This window comes from Pelophylax lessonae (assembly GCF_965119305.1).
Source record: "Pelophylax lessonae genome assembly, chromosome: 5".
Taxonomy (NCBI): Eukaryota; Metazoa; Chordata; class Amphibia; order Anura; family Ranidae; genus Pelophylax; species Pelophylax lessonae.
The window spans coordinates 235,766,371-235,788,298 of NC_138772.1; the positions used below are offsets into that span (position 1 = coordinate 235,766,371).

General features: G+C 42.7%; 1 protein-coding gene across 3 annotated transcripts in view; it reads right to left on the reverse strand.

The window, feature by feature from the left end:
* Window positions 1-21,928, reverse strand: part of TRIO (trio Rho guanine nucleotide exchange factor) — an 855,771-nt gene that overhangs the window by 733,538 nt on the left and 100,305 nt on the right. For all 3 annotated transcript variants that reach the window (XM_082259530.1, XM_082259529.1, XM_082259531.1), the window contains exons 4-5: window positions 20,832-21,024; window positions 19,057-19,569 (exon numbers count right to left, since the gene is read on the reverse strand). In XM_082259530.1, coding sequence (XP_082115656.1) covers window positions 19,057-19,569; window positions 20,832-21,024 — 706 coding nt within the window. The remainder of the gene's footprint in view (window positions 1-19,056; window positions 19,570-20,831; window positions 21,025-21,928) is intronic.

A 21,928-nucleotide genomic window follows, 5' to 3' on the forward strand; every position in this document is an offset into this window, starting at 1 on the left:
TTTTTTTTAATTATTGCTCACGATCTGGCAATCGCAGCGATACCTCACGTGTGGTTTGAACAGCGATTTCATTTGCGGCGCAACTTCAGTGTACGTTTTCTCTCGTGCGCAAGCTCACGGCGACAGGGGTGGCTAAAATTTATTTAAATTTTTTCCTATTGGTTTTTTTTTTTTTTTTAATTTTAACACAGGTTTTAAATAAAAAAAAAAAACTGATCACTTTTATTGATGTCACAAGCAATGTAAACATCCCTTGTGACAGCAATATGCAGTGACAGGTACTCTTTATGGAGGGATCGAGGGTCTAAAAGACCCTAGACCCCTCCACTATACTTCCATGTATTCAAAACGCCGAAAACGGCGTTTTTGAATACACTCACTTTTTGAAACTGCCGCCTTTAGCAGCCGAGTAACCCGGATGTGACGTCATGGACATCGCCTCCGAGTTACGTCATCGGAGACCCGATCGAAGCGCGTCCACTGGCTGGTTGCTTGGGTTTCCCGGTGGGACGGGAGACCCGGGCAGAGCCACGGAAGGCGGCGGGAGGGGGGACGTCCCCTCTCGCTCCCCGGGGTAACGATCGATTGGCTCCAGAGCTGCATCGGTAGTTACCGTCGGCTCTAAAAAAAAGGTACCAGGATGATGCCTCTAGCTAGAGGCAACATCCCGGTACAACAACTTAAAGTCAGCTGACGTAGGCCTACGTCAGTTTGCGTTAAGTGGTTAAGAAAAGTTTTTTTAGTGCACATAAAAAAAAGAATACAGAGTTGAATTAAGCAGTACCAAACATAGTATATCATTAAAATAAAAAAATATACAGCTCGTTACTTTGGAGTTAAAACTTTTTTAAAGTGAGTCAAGACAAAATAGAAAAATGCAGAACATAACTGAAACATATGTACATTTCCGTATGCACTCAACTCCTAAAGTGGTTGTAAAGGCAGAAAGTTTATCTTAACCGCTTGCCGACCGCCACAAGTACATATACTGCGGCAGTCAGCCCCGTGCAGGCAAAGTGACGTATGGGTACGTCACTCGCCTGTAACCCAATAGGTGGCGAGCGCGCTGCTGGAGGCGCGCTCCCGCCCCCGCTTGTTTACGGACACCTCCGCGCGAGTGACCGGCGCACCCGATGTCCGCCGGTCACTCGCGATCATAAGTTACAGAGGGAGAAAGGCAGGCGACTAACGTAAATGCAGAGATCATACGGTCATGCTATGTAGGATCGTAGATCTCTGCTGTTACATGAAAAGCCATGCCCCTTTACAGTTAGAAACATGCCCCTAGGGACACACCCTCCTTCTCCAATAAAGTTAACCCCTTCCCTGCCAGTGTCATTTTTACAGTAACAGTGCATATGTATAGCACTGATTACTGTAGTAATGTCACTGGTACCCCCAAAAGTGTAAAAAATGTCAGTCAAGGGTCCGATCTGTCTGCCACAATGTCCCAGTCCCGCAAAAAAAAAAAAAAAAAAAAAATCTCAGATCGCCGGCATTACTCGTTTAAAAAAAAAAAAAGAACACAAAAATCTTTCCTGTAGTTAGTAAACGCAATAACTTTTGCGCAAACCAATCAAAATACGCTTATTGTGATTTTTTTTGCCAAACATATGTAGCTGAAAACAAATAGGCCAAAAATGTTAAAAAAGTTTGATTTTTACATTTTTTTGGGGGGGAATTTCATATAAAAGAAAATGTGAAAAATAGTTATTTTTGCAAAATTACCAAAAGAAAGCTATGTTTGTGGGGAAAAAAGGATGTCAAATTCGTTTAGGTACAGCGTCGCACGACCGCGCAATTGTCCGTTAAAGTCACGCAGTGCCAAATCACAAAAAAGGGTCTGGTCAGGAAGGGGGTAAAATCTTCCGGGGCTTAAGTGGTTAATGCAGCCTCTATGCAATAAAATAAAAAGCCATCTTTGTGCAGCAGGCCCCCTTCATACCTTAGGTCCATCTAGATCTAGCAATGTAGCAGAAATGTGGTTTGGCTGCCTGGGACTCCCCTCCTCATTGGCTGAGAAAGCAGCACGGAGCCCTTGGCTCCTGCGACTCTCAAAGTCAGTTAGCCAATCAGGAGAGAGAGGGGGCGGGCCAAAGGTCAGCTTCGGGTCTGAATGGACACACGGAGCTGCAGCTCGGCTCGGGGGCCCCCACAGCAAGCACACAGACATACACAATAAATATATATATACACATATATATATATATATATATATATATATATACATACACATACACACACACACACACACACACACACACACACACACACACACACATATATATATATATATATACACATACATATACATACACACAGTGCATTGCGAAAGTATTCGGCCCCCTTGAACTTTGACCTTTTGCCACATTTCAGGCTTCAAACATAAAGATATAAAACTGTAATTTTTATTTGAAGAATCAACAAGTGGGACACAATCATGAAGTGGAACAAAATTTATTGGATATTTCAAACTTTTTTAACAAAAAAAAACTGAAAAATTGGGCGTGCAAAATTATTCAGCCCCCTTAAGTTAATACTTTGTAGCGCCACCTTTTGCTGCGATTACAGCTGTAAGTCGCTTGGGCTATGTCTCTATCAGTTTTGCACATTGAGAGACTGAAATTTTTGCCCATTCCTCCTTGCAAAACAGCTTGAGCGCAGTGAGGTTGGATGGAGAGGGTTTGTGAACAGCAGTTTTCAGTTCTTTCCACAGATTCTCGATTGGATTCAGGTCTGGACTTTGACTTGGCCATTCTAACACCTGGATATGTTTATTTGTGAACCATTCCATTGTAGATTTTGCTTTATGTTTTGGATCATTGTCTTGTTGGAAGACAAATCTCCGTCCCAGTCTCAGGTCTTTTGCAGACTCCATCAGGTTTTCTTCCAGAATGGTCCTGTATTTGGCTCCATCCATCTTCCCATCAATTTAACCATCTTCCCTATCCCTGCTGAAGAAAAGCAGGCCCAAACCATGATGCTGCCACCACCATGTTTGACAGTGGGGATGGTGCGTTCAGGGTGATGAGCTGTTTTGCTTTTACGCCAAACATAACGTTTTGCATTATTGCCAAAAAGTTTGATTTTGGTTTCATCTGACCAGAGCACCTTCTTCCACATGTTTGGTGTGTCTCCTAGGTGGCTTGTGGCAAACTTTAAACAACACTTTTTATGGATATCTTTAAGAAATGGCTTTCTTCTTGCCACTCTTCCATAAAGGCCAGATTTGTGCAGTATACGACTGATTGTTGTCCTATGAACAGAGTCTCCCACCTAAGCTGTAGATCTCTGAAGTTCATCCAGAGTGATCATGGGCCTCATGGCTGCATCTCTGATCAGTCTTCTCCTTGTATGAGCTGAAAGTTTAGAGGGACGGCCAGGTCTTCGTAGATTTGCAGTGGTCTGATACTCCTTCCATTTCAATATTATCGCTTGCACAGTGCTCCTTGGGATGTTTAAAGCTTGGAGAATCTTTTGTATCCAAATCCGGCATGAAACTTCTCCACAACACTATCTCAGACCTGCCTGGTGTGTTCCTTGTTCTTCATCATGCTCTCTGCGCTTTAAACATACCTCTGAGACTATCACAGTGCAGGTGCATTTATACGGAGACTTGATTACACACAGGTGGATTCTATTTATCATCATTAGTCATTTAGGTCAACATTGGATCATTCAGAGATCCTCACTGAACATCTGGAGAGAGTTTGCTGCACTGAAAGTGAAGGGGCTGAATAATTTTGCACGCCCAATTTTTCAGTTTTTTTAACAAAGTTTGAAATATCCAATAAATTTCGTTCCACTTCATGATTATGTCCCACTTGTTGATTCTTCACAAAAAAATTACAGTTTTACATCTTTATGTTTGAAGCCTGAAATGTGGCAAAAGGTTGCAAAGTTCAAGGGGGCTGAATACTTTGCAAGGCACTGTATATATATTATACATACATACATACACACACACATATACACACACACACAGTTGTGCTCATAAGTTTACATACCCTGCCAGAATGTATGATTTCCTGGCCATTTTTCAGAGAATATGAATAACACAAAAACTTTTCTTTCACTCAGGATGAAGCCATTTATTATCAACTGTGTTTACTCTTTTTAAATCATAATGACAACAGAAACTAACCAAATACCCTGGTGAACATGCACGCAAGTTGACACAAAGAGGTTTGAATGGCTATTAACCACTTTACCACCGGAGGATTTTGCTGTCTTACGTCTGGGCCACTTTTTGCGATTCGGCGCTCTGCGACTAACTGACAATTGCGTGGTCGTGCGAGGCCGTACCCAAACGAAATTTACGTCCTTTTTTTCCCCACAAACAGAGCTTTCTTTTGGTAGTATTTGATCACCTGTGCGATTTTTACTTTTTGCGCTATAAACAAAAAAAGAGCGTTTATTTTGAAAAAATAACAATATTTTTAACATTTTTTTATATGAAATTCCCCCCAAAAAAAAAATGTAAAAAATCTATTTTTTTTTTTAATTTTTGGCCAATTTGTTTTCTGCTACCTATGTTTGGTAAAAAAAATCTGTTTGGTAAAAAAAAATCACAATAAGCGTATTTTGATTGGTTTGCGCAAAAGTTATTGCGTTTACTAACAAAGTGAAATATTTGTCATTTTTGGTGTGTTTTTTTTAACGCGTAATGGCGACGATCTGCGTTTTTTTTGTGGGACTGCGACATTACGGCAGACAGATCGGACCCTTGACTGACATTTTTGACACTTTTGGGGGTACCAGTGACATTACTGCAGTAATCTGTGCTATATATATGCACTGTTACTGTAAAAATGACACTGGCAGGGAAGGGGTTCGTTTTATTGGAGAGGGAGGGGTTAATGTATGCCTGGTGCTTACTAACGTGTGGGGGGGGGGGGTGACTGAGTGACACAAGGACAGATCGAGGGTTCAGCTATGCTGAACCCTGAAATCTGACCCTGCCTGTCACTTAGGAGATCCGCCCGCTCTGTTTACACAGGCGGGCGGATCTCCAAACTAGATTCCCTGACGATCGGGGAAGAGCAGCGGCGATCGCCAACGCTCCTCCCCAGGCCCGACTCCCGCTGTGACTGAAAACAGCGGGAGCGCGCCGCTGAGAGAGGGGAATGTCTGGCGACGTAGACCTACGTCGCCAGACGATAACGAGCCACTGTGCTGCAGTAGCAGCACAGTGAGCAGTGGTAAAGCGGTTAAAAGGTAACCATCCTCCCCTGTGATCTGTTTGCATAAAAGGTCAATGAGTTTCTGGACTCCTGATAGACCCTTGCATCTTTCATCCAGTGCTGCACTGACATTTCTGCATTCTGAGTCATGGGGAAAGCAAAAGAATTGTCAAAGGATCTGCGGGAAAAGGTAGTTGAACTGTATAAAACAGGAAAGGGATATAAAAAGATATCCAAAGAATTTAGAATGCCAATCAGCAGTGTTCAAACTCTAATCAAGAAGTAGAAAATGAGGGGATCTGTTGAAACCAAACCACAGTCAGGTAGACCAACTAAAATTTCAGCCACAACTGCCAGGGAAATTGTTTGGGATGCAAAGAAAAACCCACAAAACTTCTGGTGAAATACAGGACTCTCTGAAAACATGTAGTGTGTCTGTTTCAAGATGCACAATAAGGAGGCACTTGAAGAAAGATTGGCTGCATGATCGAGTCGCCAGAAGAAGCCATTACTACGCAAATGCCACAAAGTATCCCGCTTAAAATACGCCAAACAGCACAGAGACCAGCCTCAAACCTTCTGGCACAAAGTCATTTGGAGTGATGAGACCAAAATTGAGCTTTTTGGCCACAACCATAAATGCTACATTTGGAGAGAAGTCAACAAGGCCTACAATGAAAGGTACACCATTCCTACTGTGAAACACGGAGGTAGATCGCTGATGTTTTGTGTGAGCTACAAAAGGCACAGGAAATTTGGTCAGAATTGATGGCAAGATGAATGCAGTACGTTTTTTAAAAAAATACTGGAGGAAAATTGGCATTCATCAGCCCGGAAATTGCGCATGGGACGTACTTGGACATTCCAACATGACAATCTTAAACACAAGGTCAAGTCGACCTGTCATTGGCTACAGCAGAATAAAGTGAAGGTTCTGGAGTGGCCATCTCAGTCTCCTGACCTCAATATCATTGAGCCACTCTGGGGAGATCTCAAACGTGCAGTTCATGCAAGACAGCCCAAGAATGTACAGGAACTGGAGGTTTTTTGCCAGGAAGAACAGGCAGCTTTACCATCTGAGAAGATAAAGAGACTCATCCATAAATACCAAAAAAGACTTCAAGCGGTCACTGATTTTTAAGGGGACAATACACTGTATTACGAACTGGGGTATGTAAACTTTTGACCAGGATCATATATATATATATATATATACATACACATACACATACACACACACATATATACAGGATATTCTATCATATACATATACAGGCTATTCTATCATATACAGGATATTCTATCATATACATGTATAGAATAGAATATCCTCTATATATATATATATATATATATATATATATAATGATCAGGGTGGGGCACTGTCAATTTTTGCATGGCACAGGAAGCCTGAAGGCCTAAGGGTCATGCATGTAGTATATTAGAGAGACAAATCGGACCTGACTGTGTGGAGCAAGAGAGAAAGTAAAATGAGAATAACTTGATTCCCCCCCTCCCAATTCAACCGCACAGATAAAGAAAACCTCCCAATGATGGGCCATGTCAAGCCAGTGCACCGCCACAGCAGGCTATTTGCACTGCTCTTTTAGGTGCTTCAAAATAAAAAATTGACTAAGGAACAACAGGTCAGGGAGCAGGCTTGGCCGCACTGGATTACCAGTCAGAATGATTTAAGATGAGGACTTTGTTAGCATGATGGAGAAAGTACATAGGAAGCTGACATCACAGGAAGCGGAAGAAGCACGATAACCATCTTAGCAAACAGTCTTTTGCTTTCTTTCCAAATGCCGCAGAAGACCCAGGCAGAGAATCTCCCCAAACAGCATAGAGCAGCAGATCATAAAATAGAAGGAAGAGCTTTTGCACCAAGCTGCCACCATCACTGAGGACACCGGAACAGATTTTTGGCTGTTACACTGACTGTGGCACTTATCACCAGCTAAAACCTTTTGAATTAGACCTGCTGGCTATGCCAGCTTCTCAAGTCTTTGCAGAGAGGGTATTCAGTGTCACAGGTGACCTCTGTAGAGGCCGGCAGAATAGAGCAAGGGTCATGTTGGCACGATTCGAAACAAATAGTCTTATTATCCAGATATTTATATTTCCAATATAAGTAGCATACCTAATACTTCTGGACTGTTCTTATCGTAATAGGAAGAATCAATAATTAAACAACTGTTTTATTTGTCAATTAAAGTCATAGGAGAAATGAGCAGGCTACAAATGCCATTAGCATGTGGAACTATAACCACCACTTTTTACCAACATCTCACTCGTAGCACTGACAAATTTGACAATAGAAGTAAATATCACACTAATGTAAAGGAAAAATAGATCAGTAACTGTCAAATAGGGCAGCCTTACATCAGGGTACTGTCCCTAGTAGTATTTTAGTGTGATATTTACCTTTATTGTCATTGCGAATACTGAGAGAGAGGAGTTGATAAAAAGTTGTGACCGTTATAATCCACACACTAATGGCGTTATTGTTAGACTGTGCAGTTTCTTTGAATGTATCTGAGAATTGTAAATGTTGATATAAAGTGACAGTCAACTGATTCTTATGGTAGAAATAAGCATTACCCTCGAATATTGGTTTATTTGCTGTGCCTGACTGATCGTGACCGTACCAGTTCAGTTTCCTGAACAGTTAAAAGTAAATATGCACTGCATGGTGGCATCATTATGCAAAGAGGGTTTTTTTTTGTTTTTTTTTTTATTCTATTTTATTTTAAAGTTACTAATGTAAAATAAAAAAAAATAAAAAGATTTTTGTAAGATTTTACTGTAAAATCTTTTTCTCTGAAGTCCATTGACAGACGCAGCCTCATCTTATCTGCTGAATGGGTTATGCTGCGCCCTGCAGGAGTAGTCTAGTCAGGAAAAAATTTACATGTACACACCCATGGCAGAACCCACACACACTCAGCAAACCAGTTTAGTTGCAAGCAGTGAAGAAGAAAAAACATCCCCAAAATAGAGGGGCGGGTGCTGCGTCTGTCAATGGACTTCAGAGAAAAAGAAGATTTTACGGTAAGATCTTACAAAACTGTTGTCTATCGTCCATTGACAGACGCAGCCTCATAATCATCAGCTAAAGCAGTGTAGGCATGAGGGGTGGGAAAAACGCAACCAGAAAGTAATGAAAACTCCAAAGGCTAAACTTAGCCAACTGGGTAACATGAAGCTCACCCAGGTAAAAGACCCCTAAGAGAAACAAAAAACATTCTCTTACAAAACAGCAGCCTGCAAAATGTTGCAGCCAAAAGACACATCCGAAGATGCCAACAAATCCACCTTGTAGAATTTTGTAAAAGTATGCACAGACGACCAAGTCTCTGCCTTACAAACTTGTACAACAGAGGCCTGATGGCAAAAAGCCCAAGAGGCAGTCAGCGCTCTAGTAGAATGTGCCTTTACAGGGAAAGGAGGAAACCTGACCGTTGAGTTCATAAGCCTAAACAACCGTCTGCCTGATCCATATGGAAATGGATCGCAGCAGATGCAGCCAAACATTTGCGAGGACCGTCTGTAAGCACAAAAAAAAGAGAATCCGATTTTCTAAAAAGGACTCAGTAACCGGCAGCTAAACTCTTATCGCCTGAACCACATCCAAAGAATGCAAGGCAATTTCTCTGGGATGCTTAGGCTTAGGACACAAGAATGGCAACACAATGTCTTCATTAAGATGAAAATCCGACACCACCTTCGGGAGAAAAGACGGATTAGGTCTGAGAACCACTTTATCCCTGTGGACCACCAAATAAGACGGACAGGACAGCGCCACAAACTCAGATACTCTGCGAGCAGGAGTAATAGCCACCAGAAAGGCAACCTTCTGCGACAAAGAAAGCAGAGAAATCTCCAGATAAGTGACCCATACGGATGGCGTCAGAGCAGATTTCTTGAAATTGATGATCCACCCGAATTCTTGAAGGGCCTGAACTGTAATACAGATGTTGGTCAACAGATCCAAATGAGAGTCTGTTCGCAACAGGAAATCGTCCAGATATCCCAAAATTGAGATTCCTCGCTGACGTAGCAAGGCCAGCACAGGGGCCAGGACCTTGGTAAAAACTCTGGGAGCCGAGGCAAAACCAAAGGGTAACGCCACAAATTGAAAATGCTCCTCTGCCACCACAAAGCGGAGGAATCGCTGATGTCCCTTGAATATGGGGACGTGGAGATACGCATCCTTGATATCGATGGAGGCTAGAAAATCACCCTGATTCAAGGATGCCACCACCGACCGAATGGACTCCATTCAAAACTTCTGCCACCGCACAAAGTGGTTCAGAGCCTTGAGGTCCAGGATTGAATGCACCTTGCCCTCTTTTCTGGGCACTGTGAACAGGTTTGAATAGAAACCGTGAGAGCGTTAATGTGGAAAAACCGGCACGCTCATGCCTTGAGCCAGGAGATCCTGCACAGCTTCCCAAAGAGCTTGCAAACGCTCTGGAGACAGGTGAAGATTTTACTGAAAAAAACCTGTCCCCCGGCCAGGACCAAAATTCTATTTTGTAGCCGGAACAAATCAGCTTGTGAACCCATTTGTCCACAAAGGAAGTCCAGGGATCCTGAAAGAAGCGCAGACATCCCCCAACCCCAGAAACGGGGGAGGGCGCCCCCTTCATGCTGAAGAGGACTTGCCCGCAGCACAGGACTGACTGGCCTTGGATTTGACCCAGTGCTTCTTAGCCCCTCCAGAAGCTCTGAATGGCTTACCTTTTTCTTGCGCCCCGGGGACACAAAAAAAAAGTCTGAGCAGTAAAGGACGGACCCCGCTTAGCATAGGTTGTTTTACCTTTGGAGGATTGAGGAAGAAGAGTACTCTTCCCGCCAGTCAGACCCTTGATTAACTCATCCAGTGAGTCGCCAAACGCTCTCCCAGAAAAGGGAGATCTGTCAGGGCTTTCTTGGAAGCTTGGTCAGCCGACCAGCTATTCAGCCAAACCATGCGTCGCAGGGCAATCCCCACGGACGAAACACTGGTCACTAGGGGAGCTGCATCTAGGGACGTATTACACAGGAACACCAGGGCCTGGGCCATCTGGTCCAAAAGTTCCATCAGTTCTGGGGGAACCACGTCAGGGTCCAAGTTCCCTTTCAGAACACTTATCCATTCCGTAACCGTCTGTGACACTAAAACAGACACAAAGACAAGTTTCAAACTGGAACCCGCCAACACGTGAAGATGGCGGGAAAGGGATTCCACCCACCTGCCCACCAGAACCGTAAAAACTAGGGAATCTTCCACGTGCACAATAGTATTTTTTTAACCTGGAAACAGGGTTATCCACCTTTTGTGGCACCGTCCAATGGTAGGAGAATGTATCAGCAACAGGATACCGGCGTTTAAAGCGTTTTGGCACTACTAGCACGCGCTTAACGTGCCGCCATTGGCCATTCGCAATATCATGAAAAGTCTTGGGACAGGGAAAAAACCTTGCCAGACTTTTGGGTCCTACAGGAGCCAAAGGCCACCTGCGTCCCTGCCGGAGTGGACTAATCAGTCATTTCTAAAGTTTCCCTCACTGAAAAAATCAGAGCTTCCACTAAAGCGTGTTCACATGCTGCAGCTGAAGAAGACAGGTCCTCTTCACCATCTGACTGCGAGGACAGCTACCCTTCAGGTAGGGGGCCGTCCATGGCGACCACATCAGCCTCTGAATCAGAGGACTCCAGAGGGAGCAGAAAGTCCACGGGATGACAAGAGAGTCTGCAAAGTGCTCCTTTATGGTGGTGGTGGGGGGGGGGGGTCGGGATTTCGGGGGTGCAGTGCCAGGCTTACCTGATGATGCGGGGATGCGAGGAACTCAGTCCGGAGTGACCTGGCTTCTCCCTGGGTGGAAGCGCGGGCTGTGAGGAGGGTCCGGCGCCATCTTGGGAGGCCTCGCGGCCCGGATTAGGCTGCAAGGCTGCGGCCGATTTCGTCCCGAGAGTCGATTTTGACCATGACGGTCGCTGCGGTAAGTGGTAGGCAGGTAGTGTAAGCAGAATTGGGGGGTTCAGTAGTCAGGATCTGTGCCAGGATGAGCGTAGAATCAACAGGTGCCGCCAGAGCTCTGAAGCCGTGCTGCTTACATCTCGGCCGTTAGCCACGCCCCCATATTAGGAAACTTACCTGTCCAGGGGCTTTTCAAATCAGCTCTCGGGTGCTGCTGCTGCCACCATTCCTTGTAAGGGAAACTTCAAGACTTCACTGCCAGTTCCCTACTGTGCATGCACCAAGCGTGGTGCGCTTTCTGAATGGCCTGGAAGTGGTGGAAGGAGGGAGGGAGGCCAAACTTCCGCGACAAGGTCTCCCTGAATTAGGGACTAGTACCTGTCAAAAACAGATACTTGCTCCCCCCTCCCTCCCCAAAAGGTGCCAAAAATTGGGAGAAGGAATGAAGCAAAGCTTCCCCTTTTGGGTGGAGCTGTGCTTTAAGTACATAAGCATTCTTAAGGTCTATAGATGTAAGAAATTCCCCTTGTTGCAGCGATGTAATAAAGACCGATCAAATTACATCTGGAACTTCTGGACCTACAACAATGCTAGGAGAGGGCCAACGCCACCACTGGGCTTCAGAACCATAAAACAGTTTGAATGAATGCCCTGAAAGCATTTCTTGAAATTGCTACAAGGAGCCTGCAATCTCGTCGGAGAATCAGGCAGGTGAAGGCACAAAGTAGAGAGGTGGGTAGGGAGTGGAACAACTCCTGCCTGTACCACTTGGAACTCACTTCCCAGACCCATAGATGCAAAATGCCCAAAGTCCAGGTGGTCAAAAGGCCAATTAAATGTCCCTCCACTTATCACAAGTGGGGCACAGTTTCATTGTGAGGACGACTTTGCTGGCTAGGACATTCAGGACTTAGGGCTGAACTGAGTGAAGGATTTAGAATCTTAGAGATGTAGGTTGGGGATGAAAGCAGCTCTGCTAAAAACCAGGAAGCAACAGCCCTTGCCATGGGCACCTCAGCTTCCTTCTGACTAGGTAAGCGTCCTCTTTCTGCCTGTGACTACCTTAGTAAAAGGTGTACATTGATTCTCCAAAGAGTTGTTGACCATCAAATTGAGTCCTTCCTTTCTGTACTGACAAGAGTGCCAGATGAGAATGTGGACACAAGAAATCCCACCAAACCGTCTACACAGTAGGGAAAGGCTACTGCGAGAAACTCCATTTTTTTTTAGAGCCCTGAGGCATCCAAAAGGATCAATTTGGGATTGCACTACATGTGCTGCACCCAGGTGGCTAGAGTTTGGCAAACATTCATAGACACCACCCACAATTGCATGGCCAAGCCTGACAAAACAAGTCTTTGTCCACCCAGTCACCCCCCCACTAGTGTATGTACAGAACATCCTGTAATAGTCAGTGAACTGGAAAAGAACATGTAGGTTTCTTCGAATGGGGAAGAGATACCAAATAGCAGTAGCCATGAGCTTGTTTTTGTTTATAGCAGGATTCAGGCTGTTTTTTCTTGGTTGCAGCCAAGCCACTCAATTATTTTTATTGCCATAAGGCCTTGTTTACATGGGGCATTTTAATCCATGCCCAAGGTGAGTTAGGGGCCATGCACCCACACATTAGCAGTATTGATCCATGCAGCTGCTGCGTCCTAAATTACAGCTATGGGACTGCCATCATTTAACACCTATACATCGCAGTGCTGATAAAATGCAGGCTTGCATGGGGCCCAGATTAAAATGCCCTGTGTGAAGAGTCTCAACAAATTGAGCAAGTTTACCAGGTGGTCTACTAAAAGTACAGTAAACTACGCTATGAATGGTCCAGAATTAAGCAGAACAGCAACAGATCTCCTGTTTATAATAAAAAGTGCATTTATCTTATCAATTTAAGGCCGGCCACAGATAGTTCAAATCTCGGCCAGTTCATCAGGACCCGGCCGCTCAATCAACTTGGGTACAAACAGCCTACCAGCAGTAGCATGCAATTATCGCTAGCAGTTGGTATAGCCGCTAGCAATTTCCCTCTTCTCCTGGCAGGGGTCGCTTCCACCAGGAAGATAAAATGGCTTGGTGGGAGGGATTCCCCTGTCAAACACTGTGTGTGTTGAGGGGAAATGGTTGTTGCAGCAAAGAAATGTGCTATCAGTATAGCTTGCATAAGACTAGCAGCAGAAATGCATGTGAATAAAGCATTTCACTCTAAGGTGTCTGTTTATGAAACCGAGATGAGCTGCGATCCTGAGGATCGCAGCTCATCGGATCATTATCGGTTTATGAAACCGAGAAGATGGGGGAGAACATGTTCCCCGCTGATAATCTCCACACACAAAGAATCTGTCACTGACAGGAACAGAAACAGCCTATTTATGAAGGTGCAATCTCGCCACTTCACTGGAAATCTGTGTCAGAATTCTCCCTCCAAGATTTTCCAGCTCAGAAATGCAAAATGCATTGTGGTCTGTTTACCTTTTGAAACTTCCGGTTATCCAGGGACGTCATTTCCGGCTCCTGTGGAACGCGCGCCGGCTGAAGCCACAGAATGCTCCGAAGTGACAGAATCAGCGGGGATAACAAGGGGGTTATTTCCTTGATCTTGTGGCGGATCTTACCACTGCCGGGTGGGCACTTTGTAATACAAGCACATTTTTTACTCTTTTATGGTCTCTGATAAAATGGAATTACACTATATATCTATTTTTGTGTCCATATATTGCCTAGGTCCTTGGATTGCGGGAAAGATCACAGGCAGTGAATTTAGACTGAGCACCTGTCTATGTGAAGCGATATAGGTCCTTAGGGTCTGAAGTTTTCTGGTGAGCATAAATTCTTTATCGCTACCCACTGGGTGAAAAGTATTCCACTACTCTCCTATATGGTGTGGGGGTCCTAACAGCCATTTTCATCACGTAACCATTGGATTTATCATCTATTGCACATTTAAATATTGGACTTTTTATATTTTTCACTTATGCACATAGCACTTTAATTCTTTTTATGATACCTATGTATTGCATAAGTGATTTTATACCGAATTGTTTATTTTAATGATATTTCATTTATTGTACTAGGCACCAATATTGAGGATTTGCATTTAGGATTGTTATTCATTTATGTGTGCACAAGATATATTTATGTATGGCACTTTTTTTTTTTTTTTTTTTAAACATAGGTATTAGTGTTGCATTTTAACACTAGAAGTAATAATCTAAACAGCATCTTCTACATGTAAAATGTTGATATACTTACCTTTATTCCTCACAGGCTACCTCTTCTTTGTTTTACCAATTCCATGAATCCAGTTTCTTACCAGTCCCAGCTCTGAAGTCATCTTGTACAATGTAGGGCCAATGTAGTCCTGCACTGCCTATATGCAGGCCTGTCCACATTCCAGAGCATCAGACAGCAGAGGGGAGCACTGACTGGCAGGGAGCGAGGAATAAGGCAAGTAATTCATCCTATTCATTAATCCCCCCCTTCCATAAAAAAATGGGAATTCTGAACCCACAGCTTGGATAAAGATTTTTCATCCATGGAGCTTTTAACAGGTTCTCCAGCACTTATGTCCACTTTAAATTGGGGAGCAAAAGTAAGTGTGCTCTTAGCTGAACTGAGATCTGAGAACGGAGATCTTTGTATGCCCTACTGCAGGTTCTTTCAAAGACTGGAGCAGAGAACACTTTGGAGAGACATTATATTTTGATTTTTTTTTTTTGCAAATGCAAGGAACCTAGACCCTTAAGAAATTAAAAAAAAAAAAACACACACCTTTTCATACCCAAGGATTATTGATACCTAGATGCCCAGCACAAAATTTAGCAGTGTCAGCTAACTAGACAAAAACGTACATTTCTAAATTTTCCAAAACGGTTTTTAGAGACGTAAAATTTTTATTTTATTTTTTTGTGTTAAGATTTATTTTTATTGTTAAAACTGTGATCTAATATTTACAGCTTTAAAGCTACAACACTGCAGCCTTTTTTCAGTAAAGCCTCCAGCTTGCATGTGACCACTATATCATAGCTTACGTAGCTATAACATGAATAAGAACCATGCTGATTGGTTCCCGATTCACCTGCAGTTAGTGAAGCTGAGAACTCCCAATCCAATGTGTCATTGTCCGGTAGTAAAGGTCTAAAAAATAGGTGTTTAACTTAAGGAAGTGTCAATAGTGGCTTAACAGGTTCAACAAACAAAACAATGTATCCTTGAAAACCCAGAGATCTTGACTGAACTGCTGGTGAGGTAATTTGAGGCCTATGAAAGTTCATAATTCCTGACATGTAATAGGAAAAATATATGTCTATTTCGTGTCATAGGCCTGACCTATTTAAATGTTCACCAGCTATGATGCTCCATGCTGGAAATTTGTTTATATAAATCTCCCTATCCCCGGGTCATGAAAAGAAAGGTATCAGGGGAGGTCGTAAAACATTGTGTTTTGGGCAACACAATGGCAGATACTAGACCAGTTTCAGGAGAACACCAGCGTCAGCAAATGAACCATTGTTTCAACAATGGGAAGCTAAATAACGAAAGGACCTGAAAAAGACAAAACATTTCATTCATGAACCTACGCCAAGAGGGGAGGTAGAAATTATGATCATACGGACAGTCCCCCATGGAAGCTATATGGTGTCAGATAAATATTAGTTGATGTTCACTTAGACATCATCCTGTATCTTCAAATGAATTTAATATAATCATAAGCATCTACAACCTCCTTGTCCCATCATATACCAAGAGGGGATGCGGAACTCCTGATTAAAACGGACAATAGCGACATGGGAAGTAATATATATTATGTCAGTTATATACTAAGTGATGTTTAAATTCGATTTCATATAATAGATCCCAGGCCATGTTATGATTATATTTACTAGCATAGTAATTCTCAAGTAGATAACCGTTTGATTGAATAACATGTGTCTAACATTTGTAATCCCAGGTTATTATGTACCAATTTAATATAACACACTCATTAAACGGCGTTACCAGAACTGAATCGGTCAAGAGAGATTACAAAGTTATCAGATGGCCATGCCTGGACCATTGGAATCTGGACAAAATTCTTAATTTTTATTATTGCTATAACTAAATGAAGAAATTATCACATATTTTTAATATCCAACATACATGGTGACTAGTGGGGGTGTTGCCTAATGACCCAACCAGTTAATGGTTAAGTTATCCCAACCAATGGGAAGGAAGTTCCTCCTTCTGGGTTTAGCTTATTGTAATTTTTACGGCCCTTTTGTTCTATACATAATAAAAAAGGAACCCAGACGAGAGATGAGGGACATGATTCAACACAGACATCCATCCATCCACACTCATACTTACTCATACATACTCCATCTTGCGCCACCCCTCATTTGACGCTTGAAACTCTGAAGGACACCAGACGCAAACTCCTCCCTAACCAGCCACAATTTTGGGAAAGGCAGCCATCTTAGGACTCTGGTAAAGACCATTTTGAGGCAGCAGCCATTTAAGTGGTAAATATACATTGTCGATTATTTGATTGCCGTTTCCTTATATGCTTTAAATCTTATACTCAGGGTAAATAGATTACCTTCCAAGCAATGTTCCCTCTAATTTTTTACTGTGCTGAGCAAATAAAAAAATTTCTGAGCGCAGTGCTCCCCAACCTCTTTATCGCCGCGGACCGGTCAACGTTTGATAATTTTTCTGTGGCCCGCTGGGGGGGGAGGGGGGAAAGTCAATGGAGAGTGCCAACAGCGTTGCCCCCAATTCAATGCAGAGTGCCCACAGCATTGCCCCCAATTCAATGCAGAGTGCCACAGCATTGTCCCCAATCAATGCAGAGTGCCACAGCATTGTCCCAATCAATGCAGAGTGCCACAGCATTGTCCCCAATCACTGCAGAGTGCCACAGCATTGCCCCCAATCAATGCAGAGTGCCCACAGCATTGTCTCCAATCAATGCAGAGTGCCCACAGCATTGCCCCCAATCAATGCAGAGTGCCCACAGCATTGTCTCCAATCAATGCAGAGTGCCCACAGCATTGCCCCCAATCAATGCAGAGTGCCACAGCATTGCCCCCAATCAATGCAGAGTGCCACAACATTGCCCCCAATCAATGCAGAGTGCCACAGCATTGCCCCCAATCAATGCAGAGTGCCACAGCATTTCCCCCAATCAATGCAGAGTGCCACAGCATTGCCCCCAATCAATGCAGAGTGCCACAGCATTGTCCCCAGGAGAGTACAACATTTAGGATTTTTTAGCTGCCCAGAGTTAAGCTTTATCTTTTCCTTTTTTAAAATACTAGCTTTCTGGCTGCTCTAATGATCCTCTTATTTCAGTACTCAATCACTTACCTGGAACACGTATGCACATAAGGACTTCTGACTTTTTTCCTCGAACCTAACCGATCTGCATATTTTAACAGCTCAAAGTATTGAAGACAGAGGGACAGCATGAAAGCCAGCAAACTAGAATTTTAAAAGGTCAATTATGACAGCCCCCAAAACATACGAAAGGCCTAACTTTTACCTTCCACTGTTTGCTCACCAGTCAGCACAAACAGGCAGATCCAGGTTTGCCTTTGCATAGCTAGATTTGAGAGGGGGCTGCAGAATATTGGATTAATCTCTAGTACAAAACAAAAAAGCCACAACTGACCACACAAATAAGCAATAACAATAACACCCCAAGGCTTGGTGAAGCTCCTATCTGAAAAATGTTGTTTGTGGAAAGGATACTGCTGTAACTTCTGTTTTTGGCACATTGATCGTGACTTGCTTATTACTTTATTTAGGCCTTCTGACAGCATTCCCCCAAATCAATGCAGAGATGCCAATTGCCAGTGTTCCCCCGCGAGCCACCCCACCCCCCCCCCCCCCCCCCATGCACTTACCTCACGGATGGTCACTCTTCAGTCCCCGGCTTCCCACGTCTCCGTCCTCCCAAGTACCGGCGCCTCCTCCTCGGCCAATGGCATGAAGTTGGCCTTTCGGCCAATCAGGAAGCGGGAAGACCCGCTCCCTGATTGGCCAGGAGGAGGATCCGTGTGACAATAGCGAATTTTCATTCGCTATTGTCACACAATGGGCGTGCTCTAGGGGCACACGCTCTGCTCCCTGGCCGCCACGTCTGTGGCTGAGCGGTCTAAATAGGTGCTTGCGCGGGACCGTCATTTACACTGCGCGTCCGCGCATGCGCGCACCTTAAAGGGAACATTGCTTCCAAGTCGTATTATCCATAGTAGATTTTTCTCTAAAACTGATTTTTGTTTTTCTACATTTTTATTATTACCGGTTTAGCACAATATTAGCAATTTCATCTCCCGTTTTGCATAGCCTATTCCCGCTTCAACTGCAGCGGAGTGCCTGTTGGCTACGTAATTTGCAGATAATTTTAGTCTGGTATTTAGAACACTTGGTCTGGTTTTTACTATCCCACGGAAAACGTAATCCTGTTTTCTTTTTACTCATATTACTGAGCCAAATATCCCATTTGCATTTATCGTTTAAGTTTGTATTTTATATGAAATATTATTGTGTCACCCCAAATCTAACTATTTATTGTGAATACATGTCTTATGAATAAATATACCTATATATTCTATATATTCTCTATTTTAGTCTGTATTCACTATGATTGGTATATGCTGTTAAAAAGAACTCATTATACTTTGTTCAGAATAAGATTCTCGAACGTGTAACGCACAACAAATACAATAGGCATTAAGGGATTAGGTTGTTGCTAATAACGAACTGTTTTGATAACTGGTAAGGCTAAGAAAACTTAGTTAGCATAAACGGACACTACTATGTGCATTGCTGACAAGCTGCTTTTGACTTGGAATTTAATTTTAGCAATGGTTAAAACAAGGCTACAAAGTACTTTAAAACAGTTTAATAAATAAGTACCTTCTCAGCATCTTGTTCAAATAATCTTAGTTGAAAGCACTGGTCCAATTTCAACTTTCTCTGCTGCCACACTTGATGTAGATGGTGCCTTGTAGAATGAAGTCTGTCCAACATGGTAGAAACTTTGGGTAAAAAGTTTTGAAGGTCAGCATTGCCAGAACTTGAATTTTTCTTGGGAAAACTTTCACTATTCTGAATTCTTTGCAGAAGCATCTGTCCTTCATTATCAAGATCTTCAATTGGTGCCTTTGTAACCCTTTTTTTTAACTGAGAATGTGCCTCAATCATACTTCTGGCACCATCTAAGTCTTGTGGCAATTCTTTATTAGCAAGCATTTCCTGCAGCTCATCTAGTCGAGAAAGCATATGGGTAGCGTTTGTAATAAAATCTTCAAATGCCACCCTGATCTCTATCCATTCTTCATGGTTATACTCCAAGCAACCATCAAATTCGGGAGTTAGCTGGGAGGGATCAACAACTTTGGTAAGGCCTTCCAAAGATACCAAGCTAGTCTGTAAAAAAGCAAAATTATTAAGTTTGTCAACTCGGAAATCCCCCAAAAAAACTTTTATAACTAAGTTAACCGATAAAACTTCACAATGTTACAATGTTGAAACATAGGAAGAAGTGGAATCAGAACACATGGAGCACAGAGCTGGGCTTTAAAAAAATGAATAAAAATGTGAAACCAAACACACAAAAACACAGTGGTAGCTTCCATATATACAATTTTGATCACCCCTTCATTGGTTATCCACTGTCATATACTTGGAAATCATATTTATATGTCAAATGTGGCATACAAAAAGTCAACCTTGGGGCACAAACTGCAAAGGTTCCTGGCCAACTGCCAATTGTTTATTTCACGAGTTAAAAAGGAGGGCAATAAGTAAAAAAGTCAAATCGCAAACTACTGAAGTCTTCTAGAAAGCATTGCAACCCCCATCCAGTAGTCTCACAGGGTGGAATTTATCAAAACTGGAGCAGTCAGAATCTGGAGCAGCCATGCATGGCAACTAATCAGCTTTTATCTTCAGATTTTTCAATAAGGCTTTGCAAGGAAAGTCAACTGGTTGCCATGTACAGCTGCTCCAAAATCTGGTTGCTTTGTTTTTGATGAATTCCCCTCATGCAGTGAGCACATGAAAGTGATCGGTTCTGAACACAGGCAGTCTGCGCCCGGGGCGATCACTCGTATGTGATCACTGTGTGAGCAATTATATGGGAGTGGCAACGATTAGCTGAGGGAGCCAGCAGGCTCCCATTGCTTTCAAAGGGATTGCCTCCCTAAGCTAATTGCAGGAACACCCGCTGGGACTCTCACATCTAAATCAGAGGTAGGGTGCATAGGCAAGTGTGAATGAATGCACTCTAAAAGGTACACAGAACACAAATGAGAACAGTCTTTAGCAAGCACCTGCATATAGCAATTTAGTATTAAAATGTTACTCTAAAGCCGGTCATAGATTAATCAAATTTAAGCAAGGACCGGACAAATTTCCTTTCATCTATAAGCAGGGCTGGTTGTACAGAAGTCAATCTCTCAAATCGACTTCTGTTCAAGCAGCCTGTTAGAAAACTTTTGCTTGATCAGTGCCGCTGGCTATAGCCAGAAGTGCTGAGGACTGTATTCTAATGGTTGGGAAAACTCCCCTGCTTTAACAAAAGAAAGTTAATCATGTATGGCCTGCCAAGAGTTCCACTTATGAAATACAAGGAAAACCAAAATCTGCACAAATTTATACACAAAGTTACAGAATTACAGTATTCTTACCTCAAACTCAAATTTGGAACTTCCAAAATTAGTTCTTTGCTTTTGCCAAAAATTGTCTGGCTTTATTATTAGTGCAACATGAATACAACAAGGAAAGGATTCTTGTAAAATCTTCAGTAATGGTTTAATGGAATCCCACTTAGAGCCACGCATATCTACAATTACTGTGAAACCTCTTTTGCACACCTCTTCGCTGTAGGGGAAAAAAAAAAAAAGCAATAAAAACAAGTTGCAAGTATGAAAATAAATTGTACAATAATCCCTATTTGTTGAATTAGGCTAGGTTCATACTGCTGCGATCCGATTTTGATCAGACTTTAAGTGCAATTATGTAGTGGCTGCAGTTTGCATATTCCAGAGGGTCAAAATTTTGCTGGAATCGCACCAAAGTACAGGAACCTTTTCCAAAAGAACACCATGCCGGTGCATGGATGTGATTGAGCACCACTAAAACCAATGTGAATTCCTTTGTCAAGCGATTCTGTGTGACGCAAGTCAAATTTGAAAATCACTCTAGTGTGAACATAGCCTCATGGTTTTCTTAGGTAGGTAAACCCCTTTTTCCCCTTTACAAACCATAAAGTAAATCTAAAGCCACAACTTTTTTTTTTTTTGGTTTTGGATATAGCAGGAAATTGATCAAACTGACCTTAACACAAAAGTAAAAGATAAAAGAAAACCTCTACAAAATTTAAATTTTTCTAGATAGTACCCCATAAATAAATCAATAAATATGAACTGTTGTCTTAATTCATTCAATTAATCATGTGCTCAAAAAAATATGCGCCGCACACAGAGCATTATCAAAAGCCATCAAAGTTATCAAAGGGCTTTTGATAACGCTCTGTGTGCGGAGCGAAACGCGTCAAGCCGTTCGTCCGAGTACGTACTACGCCCGACTGCATCCAACTTCCGACATACGGGGACACGAGAGTGAGTACAGCCATTTGAGTGGCGACCCGTGGGATGGTTTTCAGGCGTTTGAACCTCTGCTAAATTGTAAGTGTAACCTGTATTGTGTGCATCGAATAAAGTTTTTACATACTTCACGATGCCAGCATCCCTTTCTTTTTTGAGCATTACCTGGATGTTGTGAT